The 27691-nt window shown below is 45.6% G+C and overlaps 3 protein-coding genes across 3 annotated transcripts in view; 1 reads left to right on the top strand and 2 right to left on the bottom strand.

Moving 5' to 3' along the window:
- tyw1 (tRNA-yW synthesizing protein 1 homolog (S. cerevisiae)) overlaps window positions 1-22018 on the bottom strand; it is a 41958-nt gene extending 19940 nt beyond the window's left edge. Inside the window, 14 exon segments of the mRNA XM_040170933.2 lie at window positions 1622-1757; window positions 3239-3416; window positions 6408-6517; window positions 8289-8407; window positions 8511-8563; window positions 11794-11926; window positions 17534-17656; window positions 18665-18964; window positions 19106-19300; window positions 20656-20757; window positions 20985-21098; window positions 21364-21491; window positions 21745-21843; window positions 21846-22018. Coding sequence (XP_040026867.2) covers window positions 1622-1757; window positions 3239-3416; window positions 6408-6517; window positions 8289-8407; window positions 8511-8563; window positions 11794-11926; window positions 17534-17656; window positions 18665-18964; window positions 19106-19300; window positions 20656-20757; window positions 20985-21098; window positions 21364-21491; window positions 21745-21843; window positions 21846-21885 — 1830 coding nt within the window. The 5' untranslated portion in view covers window positions 21886-22018.
- A 267-nt stretch (window positions 22019-22285) lies between these two features.
- On the top strand, window positions 22286-24735 carry sbds (SBDS ribosome maturation factor). The gene is made up of 5 exons (XM_040170958.2): window positions 22286-22906; window positions 23102-23231; window positions 23333-23533; window positions 23912-24076; window positions 24188-24735. Exons 1-5 carry the CDS (start codon window positions 22779-22781, stop codon window positions 24311-24313), a joined length of 750 nt encoding a protein of 249 aa, XP_040026892.1. The 5' UTR covers window positions 22286-22778; the 3' UTR covers window positions 24314-24735.
- A 644-nt stretch (window positions 24736-25379) lies between these two features.
- LOC120815936 (claudin-9) lies at window positions 25380-27174 on the bottom strand. Its single transcript, XM_040171059.2, has one exon. The coding sequence runs from the start codon at window positions 26873-26875 to the stop codon at window positions 26201-26203; it is 675 nt and encodes a 224-aa protein (XP_040026993.2). The 5' UTR covers window positions 26876-27174; the 3' UTR covers window positions 25380-26200.
- Window positions 27175-27691: the final 517 nt, after the last annotated feature.

The raw sequence follows: 27691 nt of genomic DNA on the forward strand, positions 1-27691 counted from the left end.
CTGGAACTGCCAGCATGGGACATAATTAGATTCCAGTTGAGTATACAGGTAACACAACGGTGTACACAGCTGGGTTGTCTGAATCCTGTAAGTAGCGCTGACAGAAATGGATATTAACGTCACAATGGTAGAATTCATTAAACTCAAACATGGCGCTGTTATTTTGCTAACCCCCTGCAGTTACCTCACATTGATATTTGCTTGTTGCCGTATGGTGGGCAATGGAGAACGCAATCAAGAGTGCAACGACGCCATCCGCGGGCCATTTGTCAAGAGCCCCGCCGCCTCTGACACCTCAGGCTGAGTCGCGATTCGTTTCTCCGTGGCGCGCTATAGCGAAGCCGGCGTGGCAGAGGTTCCCTCTGAGAAGCTTCCACGTCTTCAGCGAGCATTTCTTTCCACCTCATTGGATGCACTTTCACACTCTTAAAAGGAAGCTTCCCTGTGGAGGTTTTCAGCCGTTCGATGGTGGCAGTGGAGCTACAATATAAAGCTGAACAGTTAAAATAATCACCAAGAAGCCCCTCTGAACACTGTTTCAGGCTTCATCTGCTCCGTCATTCACTGCCGTCTTGGCGCCATCACGCAGACATTTGGGGAATGTAGAGGACATCTCAATCTGTGCCTTCTGGGAGGACTCAATCTGCCTTTTCATCAGCTGCTCTGATTCACTCAAAACTAAAAAAGACGAGTACGCACAGGAGGTCAGAATCTGCCACTTGCAAAAGTCTCACAGCGTTTTGGAGAAAAGAAGCCACTGCATAGTTTTTGACACAGTTTACCAAGAAATTACATTTTTTTGGCAAGATCTTCCTTTGCTATAGAGCGTTAGTGCCTTTTCAGGGCAGCAGGGATTGCACTATGGACAGTATTTATTTTGTATAATAACATCACCGGTCACCAATCCTCTGAAATAGAGTAGAACAATAAATGTTTTAATTGTCCTGTCTTATTGTTGGAGTGAAAAGTCACCCGAGCCTCCAACACGTTCTCAGGCGTCAGAGAAAGGACCAAAACGCACGTGAACTTGAGACCAACACGTGCACACGTTTGCAAGCTGTACATCTCTACTCGTAATACGGCAAAGGCAAACAATGTCGCACTGCAGTCTCCTCAGCTGGAAGTGAAGGGAATCAGAAATATTTACAGGACTGGACCAAATATCTGGAATGTTTTTAAACCTTTGGATCAATGTACACGGAGCTTTTCTGATACTTTAAATATCAAGTCATGGTTTTCTCCCAACTGCCCAATAAACAGCCACAAATACAACACAGGCTGCATTCGTTTGTCACTTGCAAACACTGCATTTCCACCTCTTCGTCAAGAAGTGAAAATATGATAAAAACATGGCGATAACACATTATTTGTGTATAATTTATTTGGATTTAGAAGCTGATTGCAAGCACGACCCCGAGTCAACCTGCTCTGCGTGTGCCAGATCTAATGTGTGGCTTTAGCGTTGAGCAACTGTTGAGCAATTATTTGACCTTCCTCCTGCAGGTGGATTTTACTGAGCCAGCATCTCACTTCACCGTCCCATGCTGCTCCACCCTGGAGCTCTCCGGCGCACGTCTCCCGACTTACTGACTCCGGGTTATTGGCTCAGTGGGCCGCTCACCTTCTCTCCCAGGGCCCGGAGGCTGTCCAGGAAGCGGGGCCAGAAGTCCTTGAAAAGAGGTCGGTCGATCTTCTTCAGACTGTCTTTGGTGCTGGCGTCCACGCTGACATACAGCTGGGTAACTGGAACCAGGCTCCTGGAAATGAGAGGAAGTAGTCGACACAAACAAAGTATTAGAATGATCCAGTTAGTGAGAGAAAGAGAGAGAGAGAGACGACAACCTGCTGTGAAGGGTAGAACAAAACCTCCTATTATGATTTTATAGTTTTAAAAAGACGGAAACAGAAATGAAAAAGCACCATTCAATTTCATCGAGCTGTTGCTGTACACTGAAAACCAAAGGGAGCGTATTGTCAGCTCTATGAAGCACGCAGTTCTCACGACTGACACATGATGGGAGTTCAAACACTATGGGGTCCTGCTCAAAGCAGCTGATGCACATCCAAATAATGGCTAAATGAGGAGCAGTGAAAAACAAGGCGCGTTTCTCCTCAACGTGTGGCACGACCAACAAGAAGCCCTTTCATGTGTTGAGAGGCAATTATGTAAAAGATAGAAAAAAAACAAAATCAGCCAAATGAGCAATGAGACAGAAAGTGCGGCAGAGCAGCTCTTTTTACCTCCGCCGCACAAAGCCGCATCCATCCAAGCCGGCTCTGAGGGAAGAGTCTTTGCCATGGACAATTCGCTAGTCAACCATCCTCCACTCAGCAGGGGTCAATTTGAGAGGACTGCTCAGCAGAGCATTCCACACATCCCTCTCCTCAGTAACCCCTCCACGGGCCCGCTATGGCCCCCTCTGGGCAGAGAACCCAGTCCCCCCCCCAGCCCCCCCAGGGAAAGAAGCTAAACGTGGCTTCTTGTATCCGCCGTCTCATGAGCACGGGCGAGGATCAGGACTTTGGCTAAGTGCTAAGGTGGGGTGGCCGCACTTTTTCCGGCTCGCAAGCTACTTTTCAACTGACCACGTGCATCTTGGCGATCTACTCCATGACATCCACACATTCTTGGTCATGACCTTACTGGACCTGTTGGGCACCGCTATGCTGAGGAATCAAGAGGTTTTTTCTTTGCTCCCCTGCTCAGCTCCCTCTTCACCACAAACGTGACTGCTAATGCCAAACGGCAACCGCCGTGGTTCATTTTACCCTCACTAGGAAATCAAACGATACCTCGACACCCTCCTTAGGGACAGTGCCCCCCCAAGCGGTACGTGTGTCCGATCCCCTACTTTCCAAAAGAGAACCCACAGCCAAAAAGAAAGTTTGACGTACGTATGCTGTTGAAGCTTTTTGAAGCTGGATTTGACGGTCTTGCTAATTTCAGGTATCGAGTCAACAACTCCATTCAAAGCTGTTGCATTGTACCCTCCTCGTCAAAGGACACAGCTTCATAATTGCAGAGATTGAACCTTTGATCCTTGCTACTGAGACCCACTCCAACTCCATCCATCCATCCACACTTTGCTATTCACCCACACACCCTCCAGACTTCAAAGACCTTGAGAAGAGCTTGCAAAACCATAATACACGACAGAGAAGTAAAGCATGGAATTGATATACATTTGCAAAGAAATGAGGACACAGACAAGTCGGGCATGTCTCTTTCTGCTTCTACCGGATTTCCTCAGGGAACTGTGCGTTGGTGACCAGGAAGCTGGAGACGCGGCGGCAGTGCAGGAGGCGGATGAAGGCGTTGATTTCGGGGTACATGATGGGCTCACCCACCAGGGAGAGGGCGCAGTGCCTGACGGCCAGGCCCTCCTCGTAGCGCTCGGGCTGCACTCCGGGGACACCTGGAGGGGAGAGAGGCCAAAGGGGGTCACTACAGGAGAGGCGGGTTGTGCACATGACAGCGGTGGCAGTCCGTCGGGCTGGAAGCTCAGTGTCCTTTACTCCTTCTTCCCCCTACGTGGGACAACCCCTGGTTTATTAAACCATTTTAACCATTGACTTTCAACTTTGCAATGAAGGAATAACATTAAAACAAAAAATATTGATTTACTATTTTTTCATAGTGAGAGTTTAATACACAAGCAAAAGAGCATTGTCCCGACCTTAGATGTAAGAACCAAGGGTTGCTACCAAATCATTAGATTTCCTGACCCAATAAAATTACACTAACGGCGTGGAATCAAGTCTCAGCTTACAGTAAGTGCGCCAAAAGAAAACAATGTCCAATGGAAGAAAGTCTACACTCGGATCACAAACACAGGCCACCAAATGCGCGCGCACACACACACACACACACACACACACACACACACACACACACACACACACACACACACACACACACACACACACACTTTACGCCGTCTGCCCCCTTCCGCCGGACCACGGCTAAATTGAAAAAGCCTGCCCTCATTTTTAACAACTGCACGCCTGTAACGTTTTGGGGCTTCGTCTTCAAGATGCTGGCAAAAATGAAATAAAACACTCTGCTGCAATGACAAACAGACTTTCAAGAGGAGAACAAATGCAAACTAACACACAAAATGCCACCGGCTAGATTAATCAACATAACCACCTGGGACATGAAAACGAGCCAAAGACGGGATGTGAAGCTGTATTTGAATATTCAGACAGTATCTCCATTATAGTACAGATACAGTAAACAGCCAAACAGACCATCTTTCTGCTAACAAATGAAGCCGGAGATGTTCTGGCATAAAGTTGGAGACAGTGAATTAACAAATAGTGAAAGCTCAGGGAGAAACACTTCCTTCCGTCATGGGTATTTAATGCAATATTGCTGTAGCTGCAGCAGACGGCATTTCATTTAAGAGCACATGTGGTGAATCTTAATTACATTTAAACAGAAACTGTTTTTTCACATGCTTTATAAGCCCTCTGTGAATTAGTGATTCAGCATGTTGTGCGTCTGCTAACGTGTTGCCTTTCAAGGGCAAATCACACTTTGCAACAGATGCAAAAACAAAAGGGCAGAGAACTACTTCAGAAGACCGCTGGACTTTGTCTTTGTGGTCTTCTGAGTCGACATCAGTGACGCTGATTAAGGCGTCGCCAAGGGGCCGTTCTCGTCCCTGTTGAATTGGTTTTCTCACTTGTTACCGGACACACCGAGCTCTTCCGTCTGGCGTCTACTCAACGTATTCAGGAGGTAACACACAGAAGCAGAAGAAACTTGACTAGGCAGGGAAAGCTAGAGCTTCTTCCTGCTCATATACGCATATGTGCCCACATAAAGTAAGCTTGTGTGCCTTTCAGCGCTTTGCTCACACTCTGTTCCAGCTAAAGAGCATCTAACTACTATGTGATACAACTAGCTACCACTATATCATACGGGTACAGTTTGGAGACGCTGTGGCTGTCGTTGCAGATCAAGCAATAGGATGAATTGAAAAGGTGGGCGATGATGCTGGATTCCGGTCCAAATTACTTAAATGAACCGTATTTAGTTACCATGACCGGAGCAAAAACAGCCAACCTGGAGGAAATGAATATGCTATGAGACTTGCAGGGCTTTGCTGTTATATATTCAAACTGCACCCATCAGGTTGTCAGGACACCAACTTGCTTGATGACGCTGTGGCTTTTCAGAGGCATCAGCTGGACTGTTCATTGCACGACACATGAAAAAGAAAAATACGCATCACCGCCAGCGGTAAATGGAGTTGAAAGCTGCCTGATGGGATTTTGTGGAGCAACTGGAAAGAAAATTCTGGATGATAATGACAATACAGGCTTGCTCTAGTTAGACTTTTAAAGGGCAGCATCTGAAAATGTGATTTTCTTTTTTCCCACAGACAAACGTGGAAGCTGTAAATCTCTGCTGTGACTTTTCTTTCCTTTAAGTGACCTAAAAACCAGTAAACCAGCTTACCGTCAACAGAAGCATATGTGCACTATTGGTCTATATTAATAACATCAAGAAATTGCATTTTCCATGACGACGTTCATATAACACATTATAAATAACTGCGCTGAAAATGATATCGTTTGCAGAGTTTGTGAGTTAAGGTGTTCCCGTTACGAGGTAAATCTCTAAAGTGTTGCTACCGACCAAGGACAGAATCATCTGACCGACTGACCGACTTACTCTTTTGATTCCTTAGAACCTAATTGACTGACTTTTCAACGAACAAGGAAGGACTTGAATTTAAAGGGAATTGATCTTACTGAACCTACTGAATGAACACTGGGACAATTCAAGGATCCGTTTACTATTTCAACAGAACGGGGCTGATAATATGTCGATAAGAGCATAGTCAGTGTTGTGCAGGATTTTAATTGAAAATGTTTTCCTGTGTTTATACGGTTCAAAATAATCTTTGAAATCAAAACCATCAGTGGCACCATTTCCTTTGTGTGTGTCAAATTCTTAGTCGCCACAGTTTGCCCCGTTGGCTCTGCTGGTACTGTTGTTATGCTGAGAGGCAATCAAGTGGCTCCCAATCACGTATACACCACCTTTAAATGATGTACTGAAAACAAATCAATGGATTCATCTATAAAAGAACCATGAACGGTAGCTGAGCAACAACCTTATTAAAAACCTTTATATCACTCTTTCACCACCATGTTTTGACAACGTTTCCAAAATAACGATTAGAAAACCTACTTAGGAATCACTCAGAGGGCGATCAGTAAACTCTGTTCTGACTGAGCTTTGGGCGTCCAACTTAGCTTTCCTGAGCCAAAACTCACAGCAGCCCCAAAGGCCATCAGTGCAATTTCACGCAAGTATTAACTGAGCCCGACAGAACAAGTGAATGAGGGACAAACAGACGGCCTGAGGAGAGGACGCTTCCACAACGACAAACCTCTGAACTGTCGAATCATGCTCTGGTGCTTCTCCGTGGCATCTTGCAGGATCTTCTCAGCGGGGTCCATCTTCCAGCGCCACTCGGTGCCCACAGGGTTGGTGTGATGTCTGTTGGTGGGTGGTGCAGAGAAGGCAAAACAGATGAGATAACCGACGCTACTTCGCCACCCGTTCGATGTCGCCACCCGTCTTTTGAAAAGACAGTTGTCTCCGTGTGTGCGTCCACAACTGACACGATCCACCAGTCTGATCCGTCGAGCATCGAATGCATTTAGTCGTCAAAACGGGCTATAAAAAAACAGCAGATGGACATATTCTATTTACTGTATATTTGTCATAATAAAAGCTTCCTGCTCCTAAAGGATTAATGGAACCTTCGGCTCATCGGGTAATCAGCGCCGCTCTCCGCCCGCTATAACGCACATTGTGGCCATTTAAACGCGCACTTGATTGGACCTCTGCCAAAGTCAAAAACCAAGTGACACCGAAGTTGATGTGTTATTTGGTAAATGTTTGGGTGGGGAAATGTATGTATTGACTAGTGCGCTGCAGCAAAGTGTTAAGTGCTGTGAGTGCAGACTGATGTTCTCACTGCTGATGATGACCGTTTGAGAGGCTCCTGATGCCAGAAAATGTAATAGAGCGAGGAGTTTAACAACAGCTGGAATGGAATGTGAACGCTGAGTCGGAGATTCAATGTCATTCATTTCTTCCAGTATTTGTAATATTGATATATAATATTGGTTAATCTGTAACGCGTAATGATGATGATGTCATGATGTCAACAAAAAATACTCAAGGCAGAATCAACTGACAGACATATACTATATGCCTCTGATGCAGAAGAATGTATGGCAATGAGCACCTTTCTAACAACGCCAATAATTATCTTTAATTTCGCCCCGTATTAAAAAGAAAAAAAAGAAAAACGCTGTACTGTAAAAGCAAACGGCACCGCCAATGGGTGTGATTGACACCTTCCCGACTGTAAGTGGGATGTAGAGGTGCAACAAGAAATCCTGAGGGCGTCACAAATTTCAAACCGTCTGTTGCGCGCACACGCGCACACACCAAAAACCACACGGATACTGGACAGCCGTTGCTACAGTACAAAGTACTACAGAGTAGTCTGGCGAGATGACGGCTGTGCTCTGAACTTTGATTACTTTACTGTCATGTCGCAAAGCCGTCTTAATAGGAGACTGGCGTAACCGCGGCAACCTTTTCGATGCACAATGTTTCACAGGGACCTGGGGGGAGGGGAAAAGCCTCCGCCGCTCGCCGCTGTCACGATGTATCAGTGTCCACTTATTGGCCTCGCGGTTCTGCCAGCCGCTGGTCATCAGCGTCAACCGGCTCGCCAGGTAAGGGCTCGTTGCTCGACGTGCGATTCATCTTGAATAACGATGTAAACAAGTTGCCATTATAGTGTAACGCTATTGAACCCTGAAGGCGAACGATCTAATGCAGTTTATCGGCCGTCTTAATTCACGCAGCGTTCGTAGCAAATTAGTCTCACTTTATAGTCATGAATCAGTCAGCTTTGTGCAACAGATGCATCTGACCTCTGACTAATAGTTTGATTTGAGTCAGAATACTTGTACCCCGTACAAGTACCGCTTGGAAAATTGACAAAAAGCGATGTCAAGAGGTATCCGAAATGTCCCTCTGCTTATACTTATAAATATGTCAACATAATGTTGAACAACAGTTTTGTTGTGTTCAGATTCTATTGTATAAATGAGCACAGATTTAATGAGAATATCTTGTTTGTATATTTCCACATCCATTTTCCAAGCACCCGCTGATTCCATCCGTTGATCAGCGGGTGCTTGGCTGAAATAATATTGCAAAAGGAGTTACTGCTGCAGGCGCTTACCTCCAGCAGAAGACACACTTGTTGGCACAGGCGAGGCTGGGGGTGGTCTCCATGCAGCGGTGGGACTCGATGCCGTAGAACGTGTGCTTGTAACAGCCGCCTCTCCCTCGCAGCATGGACTGATGGACAGGAAACAAAACCGTTGGTGGCTTTCATGCATTTGGTTGAAAAAATTAAAAAACGCAGCAAACCGCTCGGCGTGTGGAGTCAGCGTCCCGTTACCTTGGTCCATCGGCACAGCTTCACTCCGGAGTGACTGCCGATGAGTTTGTACCCTGTGGGAGAGATGGAAGAAAGAAGGACCAGTGAACACCTCGCCGACCCAGAGCCTCGTGGGCCAAAGATTCAGCCGACAATTAACACATTTCACATTTTAACATGAACTCGTGATGCAGCTCAAGGGCACGTCAGCAGCAGGGAGGACAGCATGGCGTGTCCTTTTAAAGTACCCCCCCAGGTGTGCCTGGCCACGCGCGGTGTCTCGGCTCCGGTTTCTTCCACACGGCCTCCTCTGTGATGTTTATCAAAGAGAAAAGCTTCACCTGGAACGCTTAATCTGCTTATTAAATATGGGAGCATGCTGAGGGGACGGCGTCCAGGGGAATCAAGCAGAGCATGAAAGACCCAAACGGTTCCAGTCAAGTCAAGCAGCAAAGGAACAGAGTTGACTCAGGTGGGAGCGCGGCTTATTTTCACACCTTTTACCGTTACATCCCTGTGGCTGATCCACCTAATCAAAAGGATATTCGTGTGGCGGTTTGATGATAGATGAGTGAAATACTCAATTATTCATCAAGGCCGAGTGGTGAAAATATTCATTTGTGATACACCAGCTGAATGAGCAATTCTACCTTTCATCGCTGGTGTTATTTTGGGAATTAGAACTACCTCACACACAAACTCTTTTTCGGTTTGTGGTGCATTTCCTCTTTGGGTCGAAAAACGTTGGTGACCCGCGGCAAATTGTACATCTCCCCGACTAAGCCTGCTCGCAGCGGCTGCAAGACACGTTGAAAAATACAAACTCCTGAGCGAACACGGCTGTGGAAACCAAGGTGTGGAACTGGACCGCAGGCGGCTTCGTTAAGCATCGTCTCTCCTGTGTGTTTGTTTGGGGGAAAATTGATTTCCAATGCGCCCGTCGATGAGGCAACGGGAGAGGCTTGGGCCAAGGTGAGGGGGATGAAAGACGAAGATAAATAACGTACCATCTCCCCTTTCAATGTTGTCGCTGAGAATACGACGTCTGCTGAAAACTTTTGGCAAGATATCAATATTTAAGAAAAAAGGAGGTGGGGGGGGGCTGGAGGGGATCAGGTTCACCAGGAGGCACCGTAACAGCCGGTGTGGAAAAAGGAGTTTCTGTTTTCCATAGAAGACAGTAAAGCCAGACATAATTAGACTCCGAGCATGCAAGGTTGTAGATCTCTGGAGACAGAAGAGTGCCACACGAAAGGCCCACAAAGAGGTAGTGCAGGGGCACTACCAGTGGGACAAAGCGCTCGTGTGTGTGTGTGTGTGTGTGTGCGCGCACGCGCTGGGAGACAGAACCGGGGGCAGCGTGATCGGGTCAACGGACAAGAATGAGGGAACCAAGCCGGCGTCAACACACATGAAAGGGTGAAGGATGAGGAACAAAACAATGAAAAAGCCCCAGAACACCACAGAAGGGTTAAAACGGCATCCAAAAAAAAGAAAGCCACTACATTCAGATTAGTTCATCTTTTGAGTGCAGGTGTTTGTTTTTTTGTCATATTTAAAGATATTCCAATGTGTTCCTGGGACGTGGCGGATGGACAGCGGCAAAGATAATCCCGCTGAAACGGATTGAAAGGCCGTTTGTTACTCATCAGCTTCCATCGACTGCATTAGTGACCAGCTGCTCGCGACCCTCTTTCCAGAGGACCTCAATTCGCCACTTAGACAAGGTAAGCTGCTGCTCGAAACAGCTGCGGAATAGAAGCGAGTCCTTACCCGCCGGCGTTCCATTGCTTTTGAACAATACGCAGTACACAGCGACCCGTTTTTTGGCAACTCAGTAAACAATTCAGACTTTGATGCTCTGTCCTCCACTCCGAGCTGCCCGAGGGAAACAGAACGAGCAGGGAGGGACTGCGTTTCATCAAAGAGGGGGACATCTAATTTGTTTGGAGAGGTCTGCAGCTTCGTTTTGTCTCACAGGGACTAGTTTCCCCCACTCCTCCAAAAAAAAGTGATCAAAACGAGGAGATCACATGTCTTTAAATCATTAAACCGAACCAGCCAAAGAGTAGACCGGTCAGTGTATGCAGGTGACCCCTTTGCCAGGATGGACTGCATGGTGTTCATTACATTAGAATGACTGGGACAATGCACATTTCTGTTAACCGAGGAGTCAGTTCCATTTATTAGCCAGTGGCGGAAAATAGTTTAAAACTGACAAACATTTTGTTTGTTGCCATTATCTCTGACCAGGAAAGAAAAAGCCATACGGGAAAAACAGCCCAATATCACAAAAACAAAAGCCAACGCTTTCATCACTCATTCTTTTATTGCACATGAGACAAACCGTCGAACCGAGGCCCGCTGGTTGCCAACATGAAGCAACATTTGGTCCGATGGAGAGAGGTCTCGCTCACAGAGTTCTATTTATAGAGAGTAAGGCGAGCCGGCCGTGGGGCTGAACTGGTGACCAGAGTAGAGATAGTGAAACGCTTCAGACTGAACTAATGAGACTCGAACGCCTGCACAGAAAACACGTGGACACACTTCATGTGGCTTCACTTACTAAGACACAAAAGGTGCAATGTCATGAATGCTGAGCCACACTCAACACTTCAGATGACTACAATACACCTAAACTTTTCAAACAGGTGACTGTGTTTTAAAGGTTTTTACATTATTTCCACCACATAATCTCAATCCAATCTAACTTCTACTATAAACAGAATGGGTTGAGTGATATTGCCTGTAGGTTTGGTTATCAGTGTGCGTGTGTAACCAGAGTTCTGTGAGTTAATGCCTCCATGAAACAAGCAAAACTAATTGTTTTGGGCCTGATCCATAACACTCCATTCCAGTAAGAGGTGACTAAAGTACGGACCACCACACAACGTCAGATCGCTTTCTCCCACCAGCGTATTAGCAAGAAAATAATTCTCAGCCTTGGCTGTCCAACCGCTCTCATAAGCAGTAAATATTCTCTGCAAAAATGTATCTACATGAACTTCCCTCCTGGATATTTGTGTAAGATTTAATCGTAACATCTGAAAAACTGGCATGACTCCTAACTCGTGTTTTGAAATGAATTACAACTTTGCTACCTTTTTACTGTGGAGTGCAGCTAGATAATATAAATATATTACACCGTATCTGGTGACCTCAGCGGATGTTCTTTTGTAAATGGCCAAAAGGTTATTCACTGCTGTCAAATAGTCACACTCACATACAACTCATTATTTGCATTTCCTGGAAACTCTACTTAAAGAACAACACAATAAAAAATGCAAACCTCTATTTTCCTCACCTTGTTTGGTCAGAGCTTCTCTCAGGGCAGGGGTGATCATCTCTCTTCTTTCCCCCTCATCTTCAATCGTCTTCACTCCGTTCACTTTAGACAGCTTCACCATCTGGCTCTGGTCTCCTTGACCCGCTTTGCTCTGTGGAGACACAAAACTCGTTATATTCCCGTGACGGCATCGCAACCGGCACGAATAATCATAACTGAATAAACTGTGAACCTGAAGAACAAAAGAATGTGTTTCAGCAAACTAAAAAATAGGAGATATGTTGTTTAAATATGCAAATGAGGCATTATCTTGTGCTTATATGCAAACTTTCAGCGAACCTGGGGGAAATCAACAGGACCAAATAGACAAAGCGGTTAAATAAACAGTTAAATGTGTATTTCGGATGCTTTCTTTCCACCAGTCCGGAAAAAAATATGATAACGAAGCAAAATGACTGTAGTGTCTCGTCTTGACTGACAAGAACCGTAGTTCCTATCCACCTTTGTCACGCATAACAAAAACATTGAGGAATCCCCGGTGAACCAGCCTTACCTCACCTGTAGGGGAAAAAATGAATACAGTGGTAGTCGTGAAACGTTACAATCAGCAGCGACAGAGAGCGCTGATGGAAAAAAGAGATCACAAGAGAACACGGCTCAGTACAGTGATCCTTTTTAACTGTGACAGTAGAAACAGCGTCTTTAAACAACCCGTCAGAATATGTTGCATCTTGCTTGCCACATGATTTGATGCTCACCACTTTCAAGTCGAAAGGAGCTCCACCAAAGTGTTTGATGTAGGATTTGACTGAAGATCAAGGGTTGAGATTATCCCGTCCTTGTGTAACTTCATGTGCCACATAACCACTGAATGACACAATACGTGAACAAACGGGACATCGCCCTTTGGGTATCTGAGTCAGGATCAAGTCTTCATGTCACAGTTACATCATTGCAGTATGAGGCATTTACACGGAAATATTACTTCACTAGGCTAAAGAAGTTCAACCTGCCAAAAACAATGATCATGTACTTCTACCCCGCCATCGCCATCTGGTACACTGCAGCCACTGCCAAGGACCAGGGTAGACTAAAGAACACCATTCACTCTGTTGAGAAGGTGATTGGCTGCAATCTGCATCCAGTCCACAACCAGTAAGTCCCGCAGAGAGATTGTATCCGCCCCCGAGTCCACGGCCAAGACCGCACACCCCTATGTCATCAAAGTAGGCCTTGACACAAAGGTTTGGGTACCACTGGTTCAGGGGATACTTGGAAAGAAGAAAAAAACACTCAAACCGATGCTGTGGACCAGACTCGATCCCAGTTAGCAGTCACTCAACCAAGCAGTCTGTGTGGGGAAGCGTCTGCCTGCATCACCAGAAGGGTGTTGCTCAAACAGCAGGGATCGAAACATGGGGGCGAGGGGGGGATTCTGTAGCCTGAAACACAAACCTCCCAATAGGGGATTCTGACAGCAGACGTGAAGTGAGCGGTGCAACAAGCTGCTCCCGCGTTATTGGTGTGCAGCGCTCGACCCCCTCCACCTCCCGGCCAGTCGCCTGGGTTTTAATGCTGAAAGACTTATTCCCAATAAACTAAAGCGCAAATGTCCGATAAAAGATTTTACATGATTCTGTAGGGGGGGGGGGAAACTTGTGAATCTGTCGGTTAAATCCACTCATCAATTAGCGAAAAAAATGCAGAGGAGAGTTACCAAACCCATTTAGTGGATCAAGGACAGCAATAAAATCAATAACAAACGGTACATTTCTTAAACAGCGAGTGTGTGCTAGAGCGTCCGCGTACCCTCAGTTTATCTGGACTTGTTGGGACTCACCGCGGACGTACGGGTTCTGTTGGGTTTCTGCAAGCTGCCACTTAACCACAAAAGGCTCTTTGAGTTCATATCTGTATTCATTATGCAATTTAATTAAAATAATAAGTGTATCAAATTAAACAAGTTAAATCATGTGGAAAAGGCAAAGTCAGTATCGTGCCTGGAGGACGGTATAACTGAAATATTATGTTATCAGTACCTGACTAAGAAGCTACTTTAATTGTCAGATATTTAGCATAAAATTAGCTTACAAGACTCCCATCATTTTACACTGGATGAGGCCCTTTCAGTCAGTAGTTCATCTCGGCTTCCTCCCTCTGGACACGGAGCTGAACACATGAAAACCGAAGAAGCGCCTGGTGGCTCGGCTGATGATCCGATCCAATAACTCTCATCTGGCAGCAGGAAGTGGAGCACTCTGGCAGAAACAGACACCTAATGGGGCAACGTAAGAAATGATGCTGGTCGGCACTTGGCGTAGGCCGAGTACAAATGCAGCCACAGACTGCGAGCGACTGGTTGAGAAATAGGAAATATGTAACAAATATGTACCCTTGTCATGTTTAGCAGTAACACGGTAACAGGGTCATGCTCATACCTGATCAAGTTAAAGAACTCACTTAATTGTTTTCTGAAATTTCAACATTTAATGCCAGACTTATTGAAGTAAATCTTAAGAGGATACATTTTATCTGTGTCTGTAAGGAGGTTAAGAAGATGGAGACGGGACTGAAGGAACTAAGTCTCAGAGCCTTGTGATTGGATATGAATAAATGCGTGCAGTAAATAGAAATATGAGGTTTGCGGCAACACTCATATTTTCATGCATTCTGTGTGTAACACGCAAACAAATATAATGCATTATGGCCATTTACAAGAAGCAACTGAGCCAACTTCTAAACTACTGAATTTGATAAGAGATCTGAATAACGCAGCCGAGTAGGGAACGCATAGTACTTTCTGAAAGCTAGAATGCAGTGAAGCTCAGCAACACACACACACACACACACGCACAAGCACACACACGCGTCGAATCCTCCAATGGGTTTTTTTCTGAGAACCTTTTTTAAAAAAGGTTTTCGCTATAATTCGGCCAGAGCAAAGTGAATGAGCATTAAACATTTGCCCGCCGTTCCCGCATCACTTCAAAACTACTTTAATGAGTAAATAAGACATACTGAAAGCATAACGGTATGTTCAATATTTCAGACTAAATGAGACCACATCAATGTATTTAGTCACAGTTAAACCCCATTGGCATCCCATTTATTTTCTCTCATCAGTAAAACAGATAAAATGCACGGTAGCCATTCAACTATCCATTCCATCCGTCTTCAGCAGCTTAACCTTCATACAGGGTCACGGGGGGGGGGGGGGGGGGGGGGGGGGTTACACCCTGGATTGGACACCAGTCAATCACAGAACCCACACAGATGCAAACAACCATTCACACTCAGTCACATCCACACACCGACGGGCAATTTAGAGTCACCAATCAACCTGATCCCCAGAACACGTCTGGAGGGAACCGGAGCACCCGGAGTGAACCCACACAGACAGAACATGCAGACTCCACACAGAAAGGCCGCTGGGTGGAGTCAAACCAAGAACCTTCTAGCTGGGAGGCGACAGTGCTAACCATATAACATATAATTCATATTCGATTTAATGCTTCACATCAAACATCCAGGCTCCCTCGTATGCCTCAAAGCTGAACTTCAGATATGAAAGACTACAGAGGACGGTTTTCTGACGACCCTAAAACAATAATTACTATAAAGACATAGTGACGGAAAAGAACACTAAACTGGCAATCACGAATCATACTGATGTGTAAATGATATTGCATTACACTCCAAACCCTCAGCGAGAAATGATCATGGCCAACGGACTCAACGAGACGGCAGCGAGGCGTTGAAGTGAGACGTGAGTCTCTGCCATCACCTAGTGGTCAAACACAAACAAAGAGCACCTACCTGCAGCTCCACAGTAACACACATCATAACCAGCCTGCATTAGAAATAAGCAGAAGACCCTGCAACAGTCCGCTCATTAAGGGTAAATTAATCTGTAAATTAGCTCACTAACATATTGGAGTCTGGGGAATTTCCTTGTTCGCACTCAATTTGCAGCCCGGCTAAATACTTGTCGTCTCTCGGCAAACAATCAATCTGCAAACTAATTACACCTCGCGCCGCCAGCTCTGTGTGACCAAATTATAAAGAAAAGAAACACTAATCTGTTACCACGGAAATGCGCGCGGCTCATTCGTCAGCCTGGCATCCGAGCGCGGCGTTACGAGGCGAGGTGGCCCACGGGAGCAAATTGGCGTGAGGTGAAATGTGCGCTTGCCCATTGCAAGAATCGATAGGTTTGTCCTCAGGGAAAAGGACGAGGGGAAGAAAGAAGGATTGAATGAATCAAACCATTTGTTAAAGTTTAAAAAGTAGATGGCTGCTTCCACGGCAGCAGATGGAGGTGAGAGGTTGAGTCGTTAAATGAGGACACACGTTAATGTGGGACCTCCAGCTGGGCCTCTCACACACCATCACTACAGTGAAACATGTGGTAGTAGCATCATGCTGTGGAGATGCTTCTCTTCAGCAGGTACAGGGAACAGTCTCCATCCAATCTGACAGCGCTTCACAGTAATTGGGTGAACATTTGCACATCTACATGTGCAAAGCTGGTGGAAACAGACCCCAAAAGACTTTTGGCGAAAAGGGGGTTCTACCAGGTATTATTAGTAATGCAAGTCACTGTGAAAAGGAATAATAAACAAGACAATTGTGTCTGGAAAATCTGATATTACGTCCTCTTTTCTCCATTGATTCTGATTTTTACTTCCATATTCATCAGTTTATTTCCTGCTTTGTGCTGTAGCGACATCTGATTTTTTTTTCTTATCTGGTGACCAATAAAGTCTTATCACATCTTCTCACATTTAATCACATTGTATCTCACCATATCACATTTTGTCTCATTTTTTTTACTGTATCTTATCACTCGCCGTTAAAGCAGGACAAAGCGCAGGTAGACATATGTATTTAAAAGTAGACAGTGGCTTAAAGTAACAGAACATTCATTTCATCTCAGATTAAAAGGAGCTTTTTTCCAATCTCGCTGTTTTTGTGCCAAATCATATTCAATACCGATTACAGGAACGAGCAGGAATGAAGATGCACTAAACTATCATAATATAAACAGTCATAATATGAACAGTCTCTTGGCAGTGATCTTAAACAGTAGCCATAACAAAAACATCTTTCATTGCATTAATTAGCAAGCCTGAAGTAAACACAGGCGCTCTCTGGAAGGCCTTTCTGGGGACCGACGGTGTTTGTACTGATTTTATTTTCCCCACAAAGACCTGCGGCTGAAAGCATATTTAATACCTACAAGTAACCCAATCCCCTCAGTCCTCTCGCTGAATATGGAAGAGGCTCACGGGGCCTCTTCGTTTTTCTTACCGCTTTCTTTTGAGTCACTCGCTCCTCACAAGACAGTGAGGTGGGCGTCCTCGCTCCCAACGAGCCGCCGCTTCGCGCCCGCCGAGGGGTCTGGTGTCTATCAACCCATCTGCCACTGCGACACCACCTTCTCTCCTCGCTCAGATGGAGCCGAGGTGGTGGAAGCTCGCTAACTCGCTGGTGCCCGATCGTAGAGCTCAGTGCGGAAACGCTGAAAATAAACCTACTGGAGGGCGCCTGCAGCTCCAGTTTAAGATGATTCAACACCCTCCCTGCGATAACGTGGCGCAGGCGGCTAGGTACCGCAAACCAGTACAGGTCTCGCTTTTGAATCCTTACTTTCATGGGCATATTTCTCTTTGTGGTGTTCGGCTAACAGCTGTAGAGGCTTGTACATCACAGGGAGATAAAAGAAAAAAGGGTGTTGTTGCTGCGGACAGGATCTGACCTTTGCCCTCTTGGCACGGCTCATGATGTTCCCCAAATCCTCCATGTCAATCACTGAACCAGACTTCTTCCCAGCTCCTGGGCCAGACTCCTCCTCGTCACTGCTGGACTCGACCGGGTCCGCCTGAAACAAGAAACATATACCCCATTTACCTGTCTGCAGTGACAGTTATTCACATCTTAGTCTGCGTTTCTGCTGTACCCTGCATGCGCTACCATGTGACACAGTAATACGAAAAACTGACCACAGGTGGTCACGCAAACCACATTAAGGTTTGTGTGACCCGGAACGTGACCAACAACATGCAGATGTCCCGGTATTCAGAGGACCACCTGTGCATGCTGACTGAGCTTTTGTTCATCCCACATGGGAGTAAATGCGTGAGCGGTTCAGCAGGTAGATACATCAGGATGATGCTCCCCTCGATTCAGACCGCAGCTACTCTTAGTTCCGGTTCAGCGGCGCTGCGGATGGAGAGAGGAAGCGTTGCTGCTATGACAACCGGTCATCTGCGTGTGCGCACTGGGATGCATATGGGAGCTGTTACCAGCAGGCGACAGAAACCACGAGGCGCCGCTTCCCTCGAGGGAAGAAGTGTCTCGCCTGATGGACAACTTTGACATGTGGACAGGAGGAGGTGGGGATCAAAGCGAGTTTGCCACCAGGGGACAACTGCCTCGGACTGTCGTGTCAAAACGGGTTATTCCAGTGATTAGATGAGAGAGAAATTAAAAAAAAGGAACCTTTTTCATAAATTCCTAAATAGATTGGAAATGGCACTGCAAAAGAAGTGCAGCGTCCGCGACGGCCGACTTCATCATCCCGTCAGACTTCGACAGACTGACGATGTGCAACCATCACCATTTTGTCTGTTGTCTCATGTCTGTTAACTTTGGCAGCCACTTAAACTGCGTCGAGCTCATCCTGTTCTTCAGGTAATACAAAATGTGTCTGCTCGTGCGTACGTACACACACAGACCCGCATTAACGAAATGCAAATTCACCTGCATGCAAGAGAATTGTTTCGCTCGCAGTTCACTCAGTAGATATCTTTTATCTGATAAGGTCCCATGGGGGACACCAGCAAGGCAGGGCTTTGCCTCTCTAGTGAAATAAACCATTTTCTGTTACCTCAGAGCTGTTGTTCTCCTTCTCCTTCTCCTCCTCCTCCTCCTCCTCCTCCTCCTCCTCCTTCTGCCCATCGCTCCTCTGGCTCTTACGGGATCCTCCGGTCTTACAGTTCCCGCTGCAGCTCTTCTTCTCGCCCTCGACCAGAGCCTGGAGGCGCATCAGGAACTTGACCTTCCAGGCCACAAAGTCAGCCTGAACGCTGCCGTTACGGCTCTTCACCACATTACAGTCGCCCTCTCCTCTGGTCATGACTCGCACGGCGCTCAGCATCCAGAGCCATTTGTCCACGTTGGTTCCCACCTGGTTGGCCACAAAGGGATGTAGGTTAGAGGTTTAAAGACCTGGAACATACTTCCAACCCTGGAGCGGTGGATATTGTTGGAGCAACTGATCGAGGCGTAGAATGTTTTGAGAATAACTACGTCGAGGGGCAGTTCTGACCGTATTATAGTGGCCGACGTAGACAGAGTTGCCGAGGCCGAACACTGCGTATCGGAGGCCTTTGAGGAAGGTCTTCCCGTATCTGAAGTCGGTGGAGGCCTCCTGCAACCACTTGCAGAACCACTCGGCGTTCTCTGTGGGCTGCCCGTCCGTGTAAGTCGCCAAGAGGAACACGCAGACCGACTTGTTGGTGCACTGATCAGAGAAGAAACAGTAAAGTAAGCATTTCATTTCAGATTTGGAAATGTAGGGGGTTTCGACATTCTCTTAAATATTTTTTTTTAAAAAGCCATCAGTAGCAACAACTTTTAAAATAAAATAAATGTGCTCCCCTAAAGATAAATCGATTTGAATATGTGTTGCATTCGTCTTTTACCAACAAAAGCTCTGGAACTACTTTTTTTTTTTTTTACAAAGCACTATACGAACACATTGCTCCAGGAGACCGGCTGCCAACACGCACATCATCAGCAGTGATTACTCACTGAAGCCAGCCTTCTTCAAGGCAAACATTTCTTGTGAAGGACAGCAGGAGATCAATCTGGATTAGATCCACATCCTCTGCCGTCTCGTGTCTAACAGAGTGTTAGCTGAGGAACGGACGGTGCCGTCGCAGGATCGGCTGCTATCTAGAGAGCGACTTGTGCCTGCGGAAATTTCTCCTCTACAGATTTTCAATTGCTGAAAAATACAACAGGGGCTTTCTGAATAAAATAGCAGCTTCCTCTACTGCCGCGTTGAGCAACCCGAGAAGAGTTATTAATCTCTCAGCGCATTACACGCTGCCTCTGGCCATGCAAATGAATAAAGAAAACAATACACGGGTGAAAACATTCATCTTTCTTTCAGCTAAGCAGGATTAATTTATTTGCTCTCTGCGCCGGCCGTGTGTGAGGAATCAAATCAGTGCGGAAAAAAACGGATTCAAGGCTGAGTGGGAACTTTCCAGATGCTGAGGCTGTTGTTGAGCTTTCAGTGAAAAGCTTGCAGAGGAATTTCTTTCACTATGATTGTTTTGCGCTTGGGAAATGTGACAAGAGTGACAATTGTATGTAATTGGGAGAGAATCCGAGACTCTGGAAAGTAAAAATGTCTTTCTCTGCGGCCTGGTACTGGTACCACTGGTGGAGAGAACCAGTTCTGATGTTTTGTATTTTTCTTTATTTGTCTCTAAATGATTGATTGTTCTGACAGCCCAGGTCCCTTCAAACAAAAATATACATGTTTTTGTGCGCTTTGTAAAAAAAATAGCTTAAATATTTGGCAAATGTAAAGCACACGTTTATGTTTTTTGTGTCAGTCATGTGCCATTATTTGTTTAATTATTACAACCACTTTCTTTGCACGTATATTTGAACTACAAGTTATGTTTTTGAATAAAGGGTTGGAAAATGATGCTTTTTGTTTTTAATATTGGTTTCATCGAAAAAATAATCTAGAGATTAATGGATTATCAAAATAATCATTAGTAGCACATGTCTCTCTGCGACGGATCTTTCTTTCTTTAACCAAATGAGAACAAAGCATCTCCTCTTTAGACCGTGACTTACCTCATCGGCAAGCTGATCGTCTGGATCGTAGTCTTTGATGTCGATCACCTCTGCTGGTACACCCGACTTCTTCACCGCCTCCGACAGCTCGACAGCAAACCCCTGCACACAGAAAAAGTCTCACTCAATGCTGCCCAGAATGAAACCTTGGTTTTGTGAAACTTCTGTTGGGATTTTGTACTTTTTGCACTAGGAAACAACCGTGAGGTAGAATATTATAACCACTGTTGGCCTTAATTGTCTTGATAAATAATCATCCTGTCTATATGTTACCATAATGAGCCAGAGCTGGATGTTCTCAGAGAAGAGTGTCTGGTAGTAGGACGTACCTTTGCTGTTCCGGTTTGCGAGCCATAGAAGATTTTAACTGCAGACACATGAGACAGAGTGTCCGCAAAGCTGTCGTTGCTTTTCCCAGCTTTGGGATCATCGGAGAACCGTTTCTGCCAAAGCACATACATGAAGAAATGATCAACCACTTCAGGATAATAAATGAGTCGGCCTTAGAATGCAGGGCTTTGTTTTCATAAAATTACAACGACAAAGAAGCTTGCGTATATGAGCATCAAAATACTTCCAGTGAAAAGCAGCAGCCAGTGACATGGTGATAAGAAGAGCTCAGACAAATCAGCACTTTAGAAAGAAAAAGGAAAGCGTGTCCACCATCGCACATAGCTGAAGCAGAGAGAGCAGTCAGTGACTACTCACCTTCTTCTGAGCCACCTTCAGCGAGAACCAGATCCCGAAGACGAGTGCGGCAGCCGAATACAAGTACAGCCTGTTGTGCCACACAGACTTCAGACAGCTCTCACTGGGGCTCAGGGCATTCTGTGACACTGGAGGGGGCAATTATATTCGTTGAGTCTCACACTTTTCATTATTATGAAGAGTAACTGTTTGGTAACTGGACGACGTGCACTAATGCACAGCAGCAGGAGTCGCTGATTCTATGGCAGCGACCTTAAGTCACCTGCTGTAAATAAAAGGCGGGTGGTTAGCAATATATGCTAGCTAGCAATGTTACAAACAATGGCTAAAAGATGACGACAAGTTACTTTCTTGTTGGGTTAACATGTGAAATAGGCTCACCTTTGGTGTCCGCCGCAGACACGCAATGTATGCAAAGCGTAATAATCACGAAGAAGCTCAGCATAGCTGCATTTAGTGTATTAAAATACACAGTCCTCTGCAGCTGATGTTGTGTGCAACCTGTCTCTGGCCAGTGAGCATGCTGGGAAGTGTAGTTCATTATGTGGTTGACAGAAGTCTATTCCATTTTTTTCAAAGCAGGAGTGTCGTGGCACAAAACAATATATCGATTTCTCGTCGTAAATCACGTGGCAAAATGGGACTGGGACATGTTTAATCTGATAGAGTAGCGTCATGCAGTTATGACGTATTTTGTGGTCTTACCACGGAAGTTAGTGTCTCACTGGTTACCTCTGGTATTGGATTGGATTGTTTGTTTGGAAAAAACAAGATTTGTTTTTTTATGATTCTTGATTTGTTCCTTGACAAATAAATACCACCGCACTGCTACAATTCATGAATCGTTAATGAACTCACAAGAAGTCTGTTAACGAACTACACCATGGTCGCGAGTTTACAACGAGGTTGTACGCGTGGGCGACGCGTCGTGATGACGTTTGTAGTCTCACTCCAGCAGGTTTTTAGCAATTGTGTTTTTAAGATTTGTAAAAGCTTCACAATTCACAAGAGGTGTATGTGCTGGCGTATTTATATATCAAAACCAAATTCCGTAACCTTCTATTATCAAAGGTGTCTAAACTAAAACAATTTAAAACCGTTTACTTCGAGGGAATAGGGAATGCACAAACTAATTTCCGGGTTTTAGAACTCGTTCCCGATGCACTACAGTGGTCATGGTAGTATTTTTTGCATATTATTACGATATATGTTGTTTCAAAATGATCATAAGAAACAATTTTTTTTAAACTACCGAATAAATAAAACCGGAGCGGAACTATGTTTCGACGTCGATGTTTTACTGCGGACACTCCTTGATAGCGCACCCGTGGTGCAACGCAGTTGTCTGAGAGCATATTTTTTTCCTTATCAACAGCAGCATTGGGACGGAGCACCCCGTCTTAACAAACACAATTATGTCCATATTTACGCCAACAAACCAAATACGACTGACAAATGTGGCGGTGGTGAGGATGAAGAAGGGAGGAAAGCGGTTTGAAATCGCCTGCTACAAGAATAAAGTTGTGAACTGGAGAGCGGGAGCGTGAGTAGCATCCAATGCCAACAGCTGCAATGTTGAGATTATTTAACCAAATAACTTAACGTTAGCAACGAAATGTGTCGTCAATATTATCTCGAAGTCAACGGACATTTGCTGTCTCGCTCTGTAACTGACAACGTCGTGGCCACCGACGCTTCAGTGTCGATCCCTCAATGTCCGCGCGTTGTTTTCTTCCAGGGAGAAAGACCTGGACGAGGTCCTGCAGACTCAGTCGGTCTTCGTTAATGTGTCCAAAGGCCAGGTGGCTAAGAAGGAGGATTTGACCAAATCGTTTGGGACAGATGATCTGACAGAAATCTGTAAACAGGTAGTGAATATTTACCTGCCCACATCTTTACCTCAAAGGCCTCTGCTGTATTCACCTCACTTCCTGGCCTTTATTTTCTTCTTTTTTCCTCCCTTGAACAGATCCTGGCTAAAGGAGAGCTCCAAGTGTCGGACAAGGAAAGGCATTCTCAGCTGGAGACGATGTTCAGGGACATTGCAACTATTGTGGCTGAAAAGTGTGTCAACCCTGAGACCAAGAGGCCGTATACAGTCAGTCTCATCGAGGGGGCGATGAAGGAAATCCACTACTCGGTTAAGGCCAACAAGAGCACAAAACAGCAGGTGAGGGGGCGCATGTTATCGGTCATGCATATTATATGTCATATAGCTTTTAGGCAACACAAAGCAGCGTTTCAACACGTCAAATGTATTTGAGCTGCTGTCCCACAAAGATTTATTTTACTATTTGCATTACAATGTGTTGTCCTTTCAAGACTGATGTATGGTCTAACTACCTGCATTTGTATAATTGTGTAAACGGGAAACATAGGTTCCTAATTAAGAAGTAAGTCTATAAATGTATGTTTCTAGCAGCAATAACGCTGCTATGTCCTACCTGGAGTGTGTTTTTTTTCCCCTTTTTTTCCTTCCCTTTCATCTCGTACAATGGTCCTTTTGCGTGACTTCTGACAAACATGTCTGCATGTTGTTCCCATCGAGGCTCTGGAAGTGATCCGGCAGCTGAAGGAGTCCATGGGGATCCAGAGGGCCCACATGAGGCTGCGGTTGGTGCTGCCGGCCAAAGAGGCCAAGAGGCTGAAGGAGAAACTGAAGCCGCTCCTGCAGGTTGTGGAGAGTGAAGATTTCGATGAGCAGCTGGAAATGGTGAGGGGGAATAATGTCAAGATACGCACTTTTATCTTCTGTCCCTTCGGTTTCGCTACGTTGAGATTCTGTATTTTTAGCCCTTGCCTCCTTTTTTCTCGTCATCCTCAGGTGTGTCTGGTGGATCCTGGCTGCTTCAGGGAGATCGATGAGCTGATCCGCAGTGAGACCAGAGGCCGAGGTTCTCTGGAGGTTGTCAGTCTAAAGGATGTGGAAGAGGGGGAGGAGAAATTTTAGAAACCCCAACCAGTCCGGACTCTGCACCTTATCCCAACTAACTAAATGCAAACTTTAAAGTCTATATTGTTTTTGAGATTCTGTTCCTGAGTCTCTTGTCTCTATGATTAAAGGATTTGCTTAACTGAAAGAAAAACTTTGCCAGATTTGCATGCTGGGTGGATTGTATTTTCTTAGTTAGTTTGAGCATTTATAACTAAACACGCAGTCAGTCCACTGTTCTGGTCTGCACCAATTTTTTTTTAAACTTTTTTTATTTCAGTACCTCTTAACATTAACAAAACTTTTCTGCCTTCCATCAGTGTGTGTGCGCCACATGCTAAAAACCCCAGTTGTATGGATAATTACGTCACCTCAATAACTTATATTTTGTCATAATAACTAAGCATGCTATGAAGAAAATAAATACGTTATGACATTTTTGTTGTGTAAACTCAGTAATTTTTCTTTTCAAATGTATAGTTAATAGGAAATCGAATGAAATGACACTTTGCAGAACTCCTAATGTGTTACAACCCTAAGGACATAAAAGTATAACATCCTAATCAGTGATATTTATAGCACTTTTATATGTCTCATATGGAGAATGTGCTGTAAAGAGCTTAATCCAAAACTAGAAAAGTGCACTTGTGCAGATCTCTGCTGTATCTCCTCCTCGGTCAAGATGACAAAAACAGATTCCCACGTCTGGCATGAGTCATTGTACATTTGATTTTATATTATTATTACCATATTCAAACAATTACTTTTCTATGGATTTCAGTTTTTGGGGCCATGACTAAGGCCAGGAAAGTAATGGGCTGAAGTGGTTGGTGATTCCTCCCCTATTAGCCAATTATGGAGCCAGCGTTCGGTGTTACAGTACAGTCATGTAGGTTCTGAAACCAAAGGGACCACAGCCAGGAACGGTCCTTTAATGAACAAGAACTGAAAACATAGGGCTGATGGATACACCAGTATGTAAGATTCGCTGTGGACAGACATGCACACCCACATGATTACTACGGCGTTTTATTGCGGAGGATTGTATTTAATGTTCAGAAAGAATAAAATGCAATAGTGTAAATATTTCTTCAAATTAGTAGCTTTTATTACAAATAAATACAAAATTCCCCCCCAACAGTTTTCCCAAGATTACATCGAATTCCCGGGATTAAAATTCGATTCTTAAAAGTGAACAGTAAACGGTGTCGTCTCCCTTGTCCACTACAATTCTTCAGGGGAATTTAAAGAAGAAAGCTAAAGGATATCAGCTTTTCCACATATTGCACTTTCCCGATTTTTGTATTAAATGATAATATCGCAAAATATCCTCAGAGTGACATACTTTCCTGAACCTTGTTTATGTGTTTCACATTACAATTGTGCATTTATTCTTGTATTTTATTGCATGGGTTAAATTAGATCTGCAAATGTAATTCTGAAAAGCCCATTGTTGTAGACTCAACCGTCGTAATGTATCAACCCTCTCAATGCTCAATTCCCATCGTGTCCTCTTCCTTTGTCATAGACAAACATTCCAAATGACTGCTAACCTTATTACATCAAGGGCTCTGTGTTACCCTGACTTAAAATATAGTCAATCCTAATAACTCCTGCAAACAAATACGTTTCCCCTGCAATGCAATTTGCCCCACGATGTCTTTTCGTGCAGAAAGATTCCCCTCAAAACAAATATGGTATTAGATTTAAGACTAATGTAAACTAAATTAAGAAGTAAAAGTTTCAGAATCATTAGTATTAGAAACATAAAGCAAACAAGGAGTGTCGTTCTACAGTGATACTGAAGGGAGTAAATGCTCAGTTAGATCAGTGCATCATTACTTCATCGCGGCATCCAGACATATTTAATCCGCATGCTGATCAGCATGCGGATTAAAACGCCCCTCAGGTGGGCTCGCCTCTGCGCTCAAACTGGCTCTGAGTGAACGTGGTCCTGTTGATCCGGCTCGGCGGGTGACTGGCCTCCTCCTCCTCCCGGTTCGGCCCGTCGTCCCCCGGCCGCCCGGCCGGCCTCTCCCCGGTGGGGCACCTGGCGGCGAGGAGCGCCCCCCCGACCAACATCAGGGCGAAGGAGACCCAGCCGAGGTACAGCGCGGGTCCCCAGTCCCTCCTCAGCGGCACGGCGCCCTCCAGCGGCTGCCCGGTGTGATGGCACGTCCAGGCGGTGGGAACCAGCAGCAGCACCCCGGACAAAACGAAGAGGGCGCCCGCAAACACTTTGACCTGGCGCCGCGCGGGGAACCACACGGCCCCCGCCGCGCCGACCGCCACGGCCAAGCCGCCGGCCCCGATGGCGGCCATGACGAGGCCCCTCCACGCCCTAAAGCTCCCGGAGAGAGTCATGAGGGAGCGGTAGAAGGAGCAGTGCAGGCTGCCGTCGTGGGCCAGGTCCCAGTGATCCCACTCCAGCCACACCCCGTCCCAGTATGCCGGCAGGGTGGCCGTGGTGTTGTCCACGGTGCCGCTCACCGTCCACAGCGCCAGGCAGCGGGCCAGGACGGCACACAGCCACCCGGCGAGGGCCACGCCGAGCGCAGCGAGATCCAGCTGCCACTCCATGATTCCCGGCCTCCCGCCCTCCTCCTCCCCTCCTCTCCGCGGCGGGCCGGGGTGCGGGGATCGGGGAGTGCCGTCCTTTTAACAAACGTGTTTGTGCCGGCTGAGGCCTTCTGTGCAGCGCAGCGTCGGGTTTTTGCATGTCTGTTCAGAGGGAGGAGAGGGTGGGGCAGTTGTTGGTGTAAAAGGGGCACGGCCGTGGGTGGAGGAGGGAAATCCCTGTTTTATCTGCCATGGTTTCAAAACAATCCCTTTCTCCATGTTTCTGCGGCACGACGGCTCCACTGTGCTGGGTCATGTTCCTGAAAGGGGTAAATAACTCTTGCAGAAATTTGGACTAATGCTCCTTAGTGGGGAAACGTTAATGGAAAATCTTTTAAAATAAATAATTGAAGAGCAAATGGCAGATGTTCACTCCAAGGCGCAACATCTGGTTTCTGACGATTGAAGCAGGTGCAATAGTTTGAAGAAGCAGGGGGCGAATCCACTGGTTGCATAAAGAAGTCAAACTGTACGTTTCAAGTCTTTTTTAAACACCCTGGCGAACCACGGCTCACTGAATCATGGTTTATTGTAGATTCACAGATGCAAACAAGCATGCACATTTTAAACAGTTTATTTCTCCGTTTATGGTTTCAACAATTGTGATTCCACGTTTGGCTGCAGGTGTGCAATTCATTTTTAGCTTCATGAAGGAAACTGGCAAGTCCTGCTTCATGAGGACTGAAATAATAAGGGAAATCCACATAATGATTTATTTTTCCCAGACTGCAAATGTCAAAATATGTCAGATACTTGTGTTTTACTCCAATGATTGGC

Source organism: Gasterosteus aculeatus, chromosome 1 (assembly GCF_964276395.1).
Source record: "Gasterosteus aculeatus chromosome 1, fGasAcu3.hap1.1, whole genome shotgun sequence".
In the NCBI taxonomy this organism is placed as follows: domain Eukaryota; kingdom Metazoa; phylum Chordata; class Actinopteri; order Perciformes; family Gasterosteidae; genus Gasterosteus; species Gasterosteus aculeatus.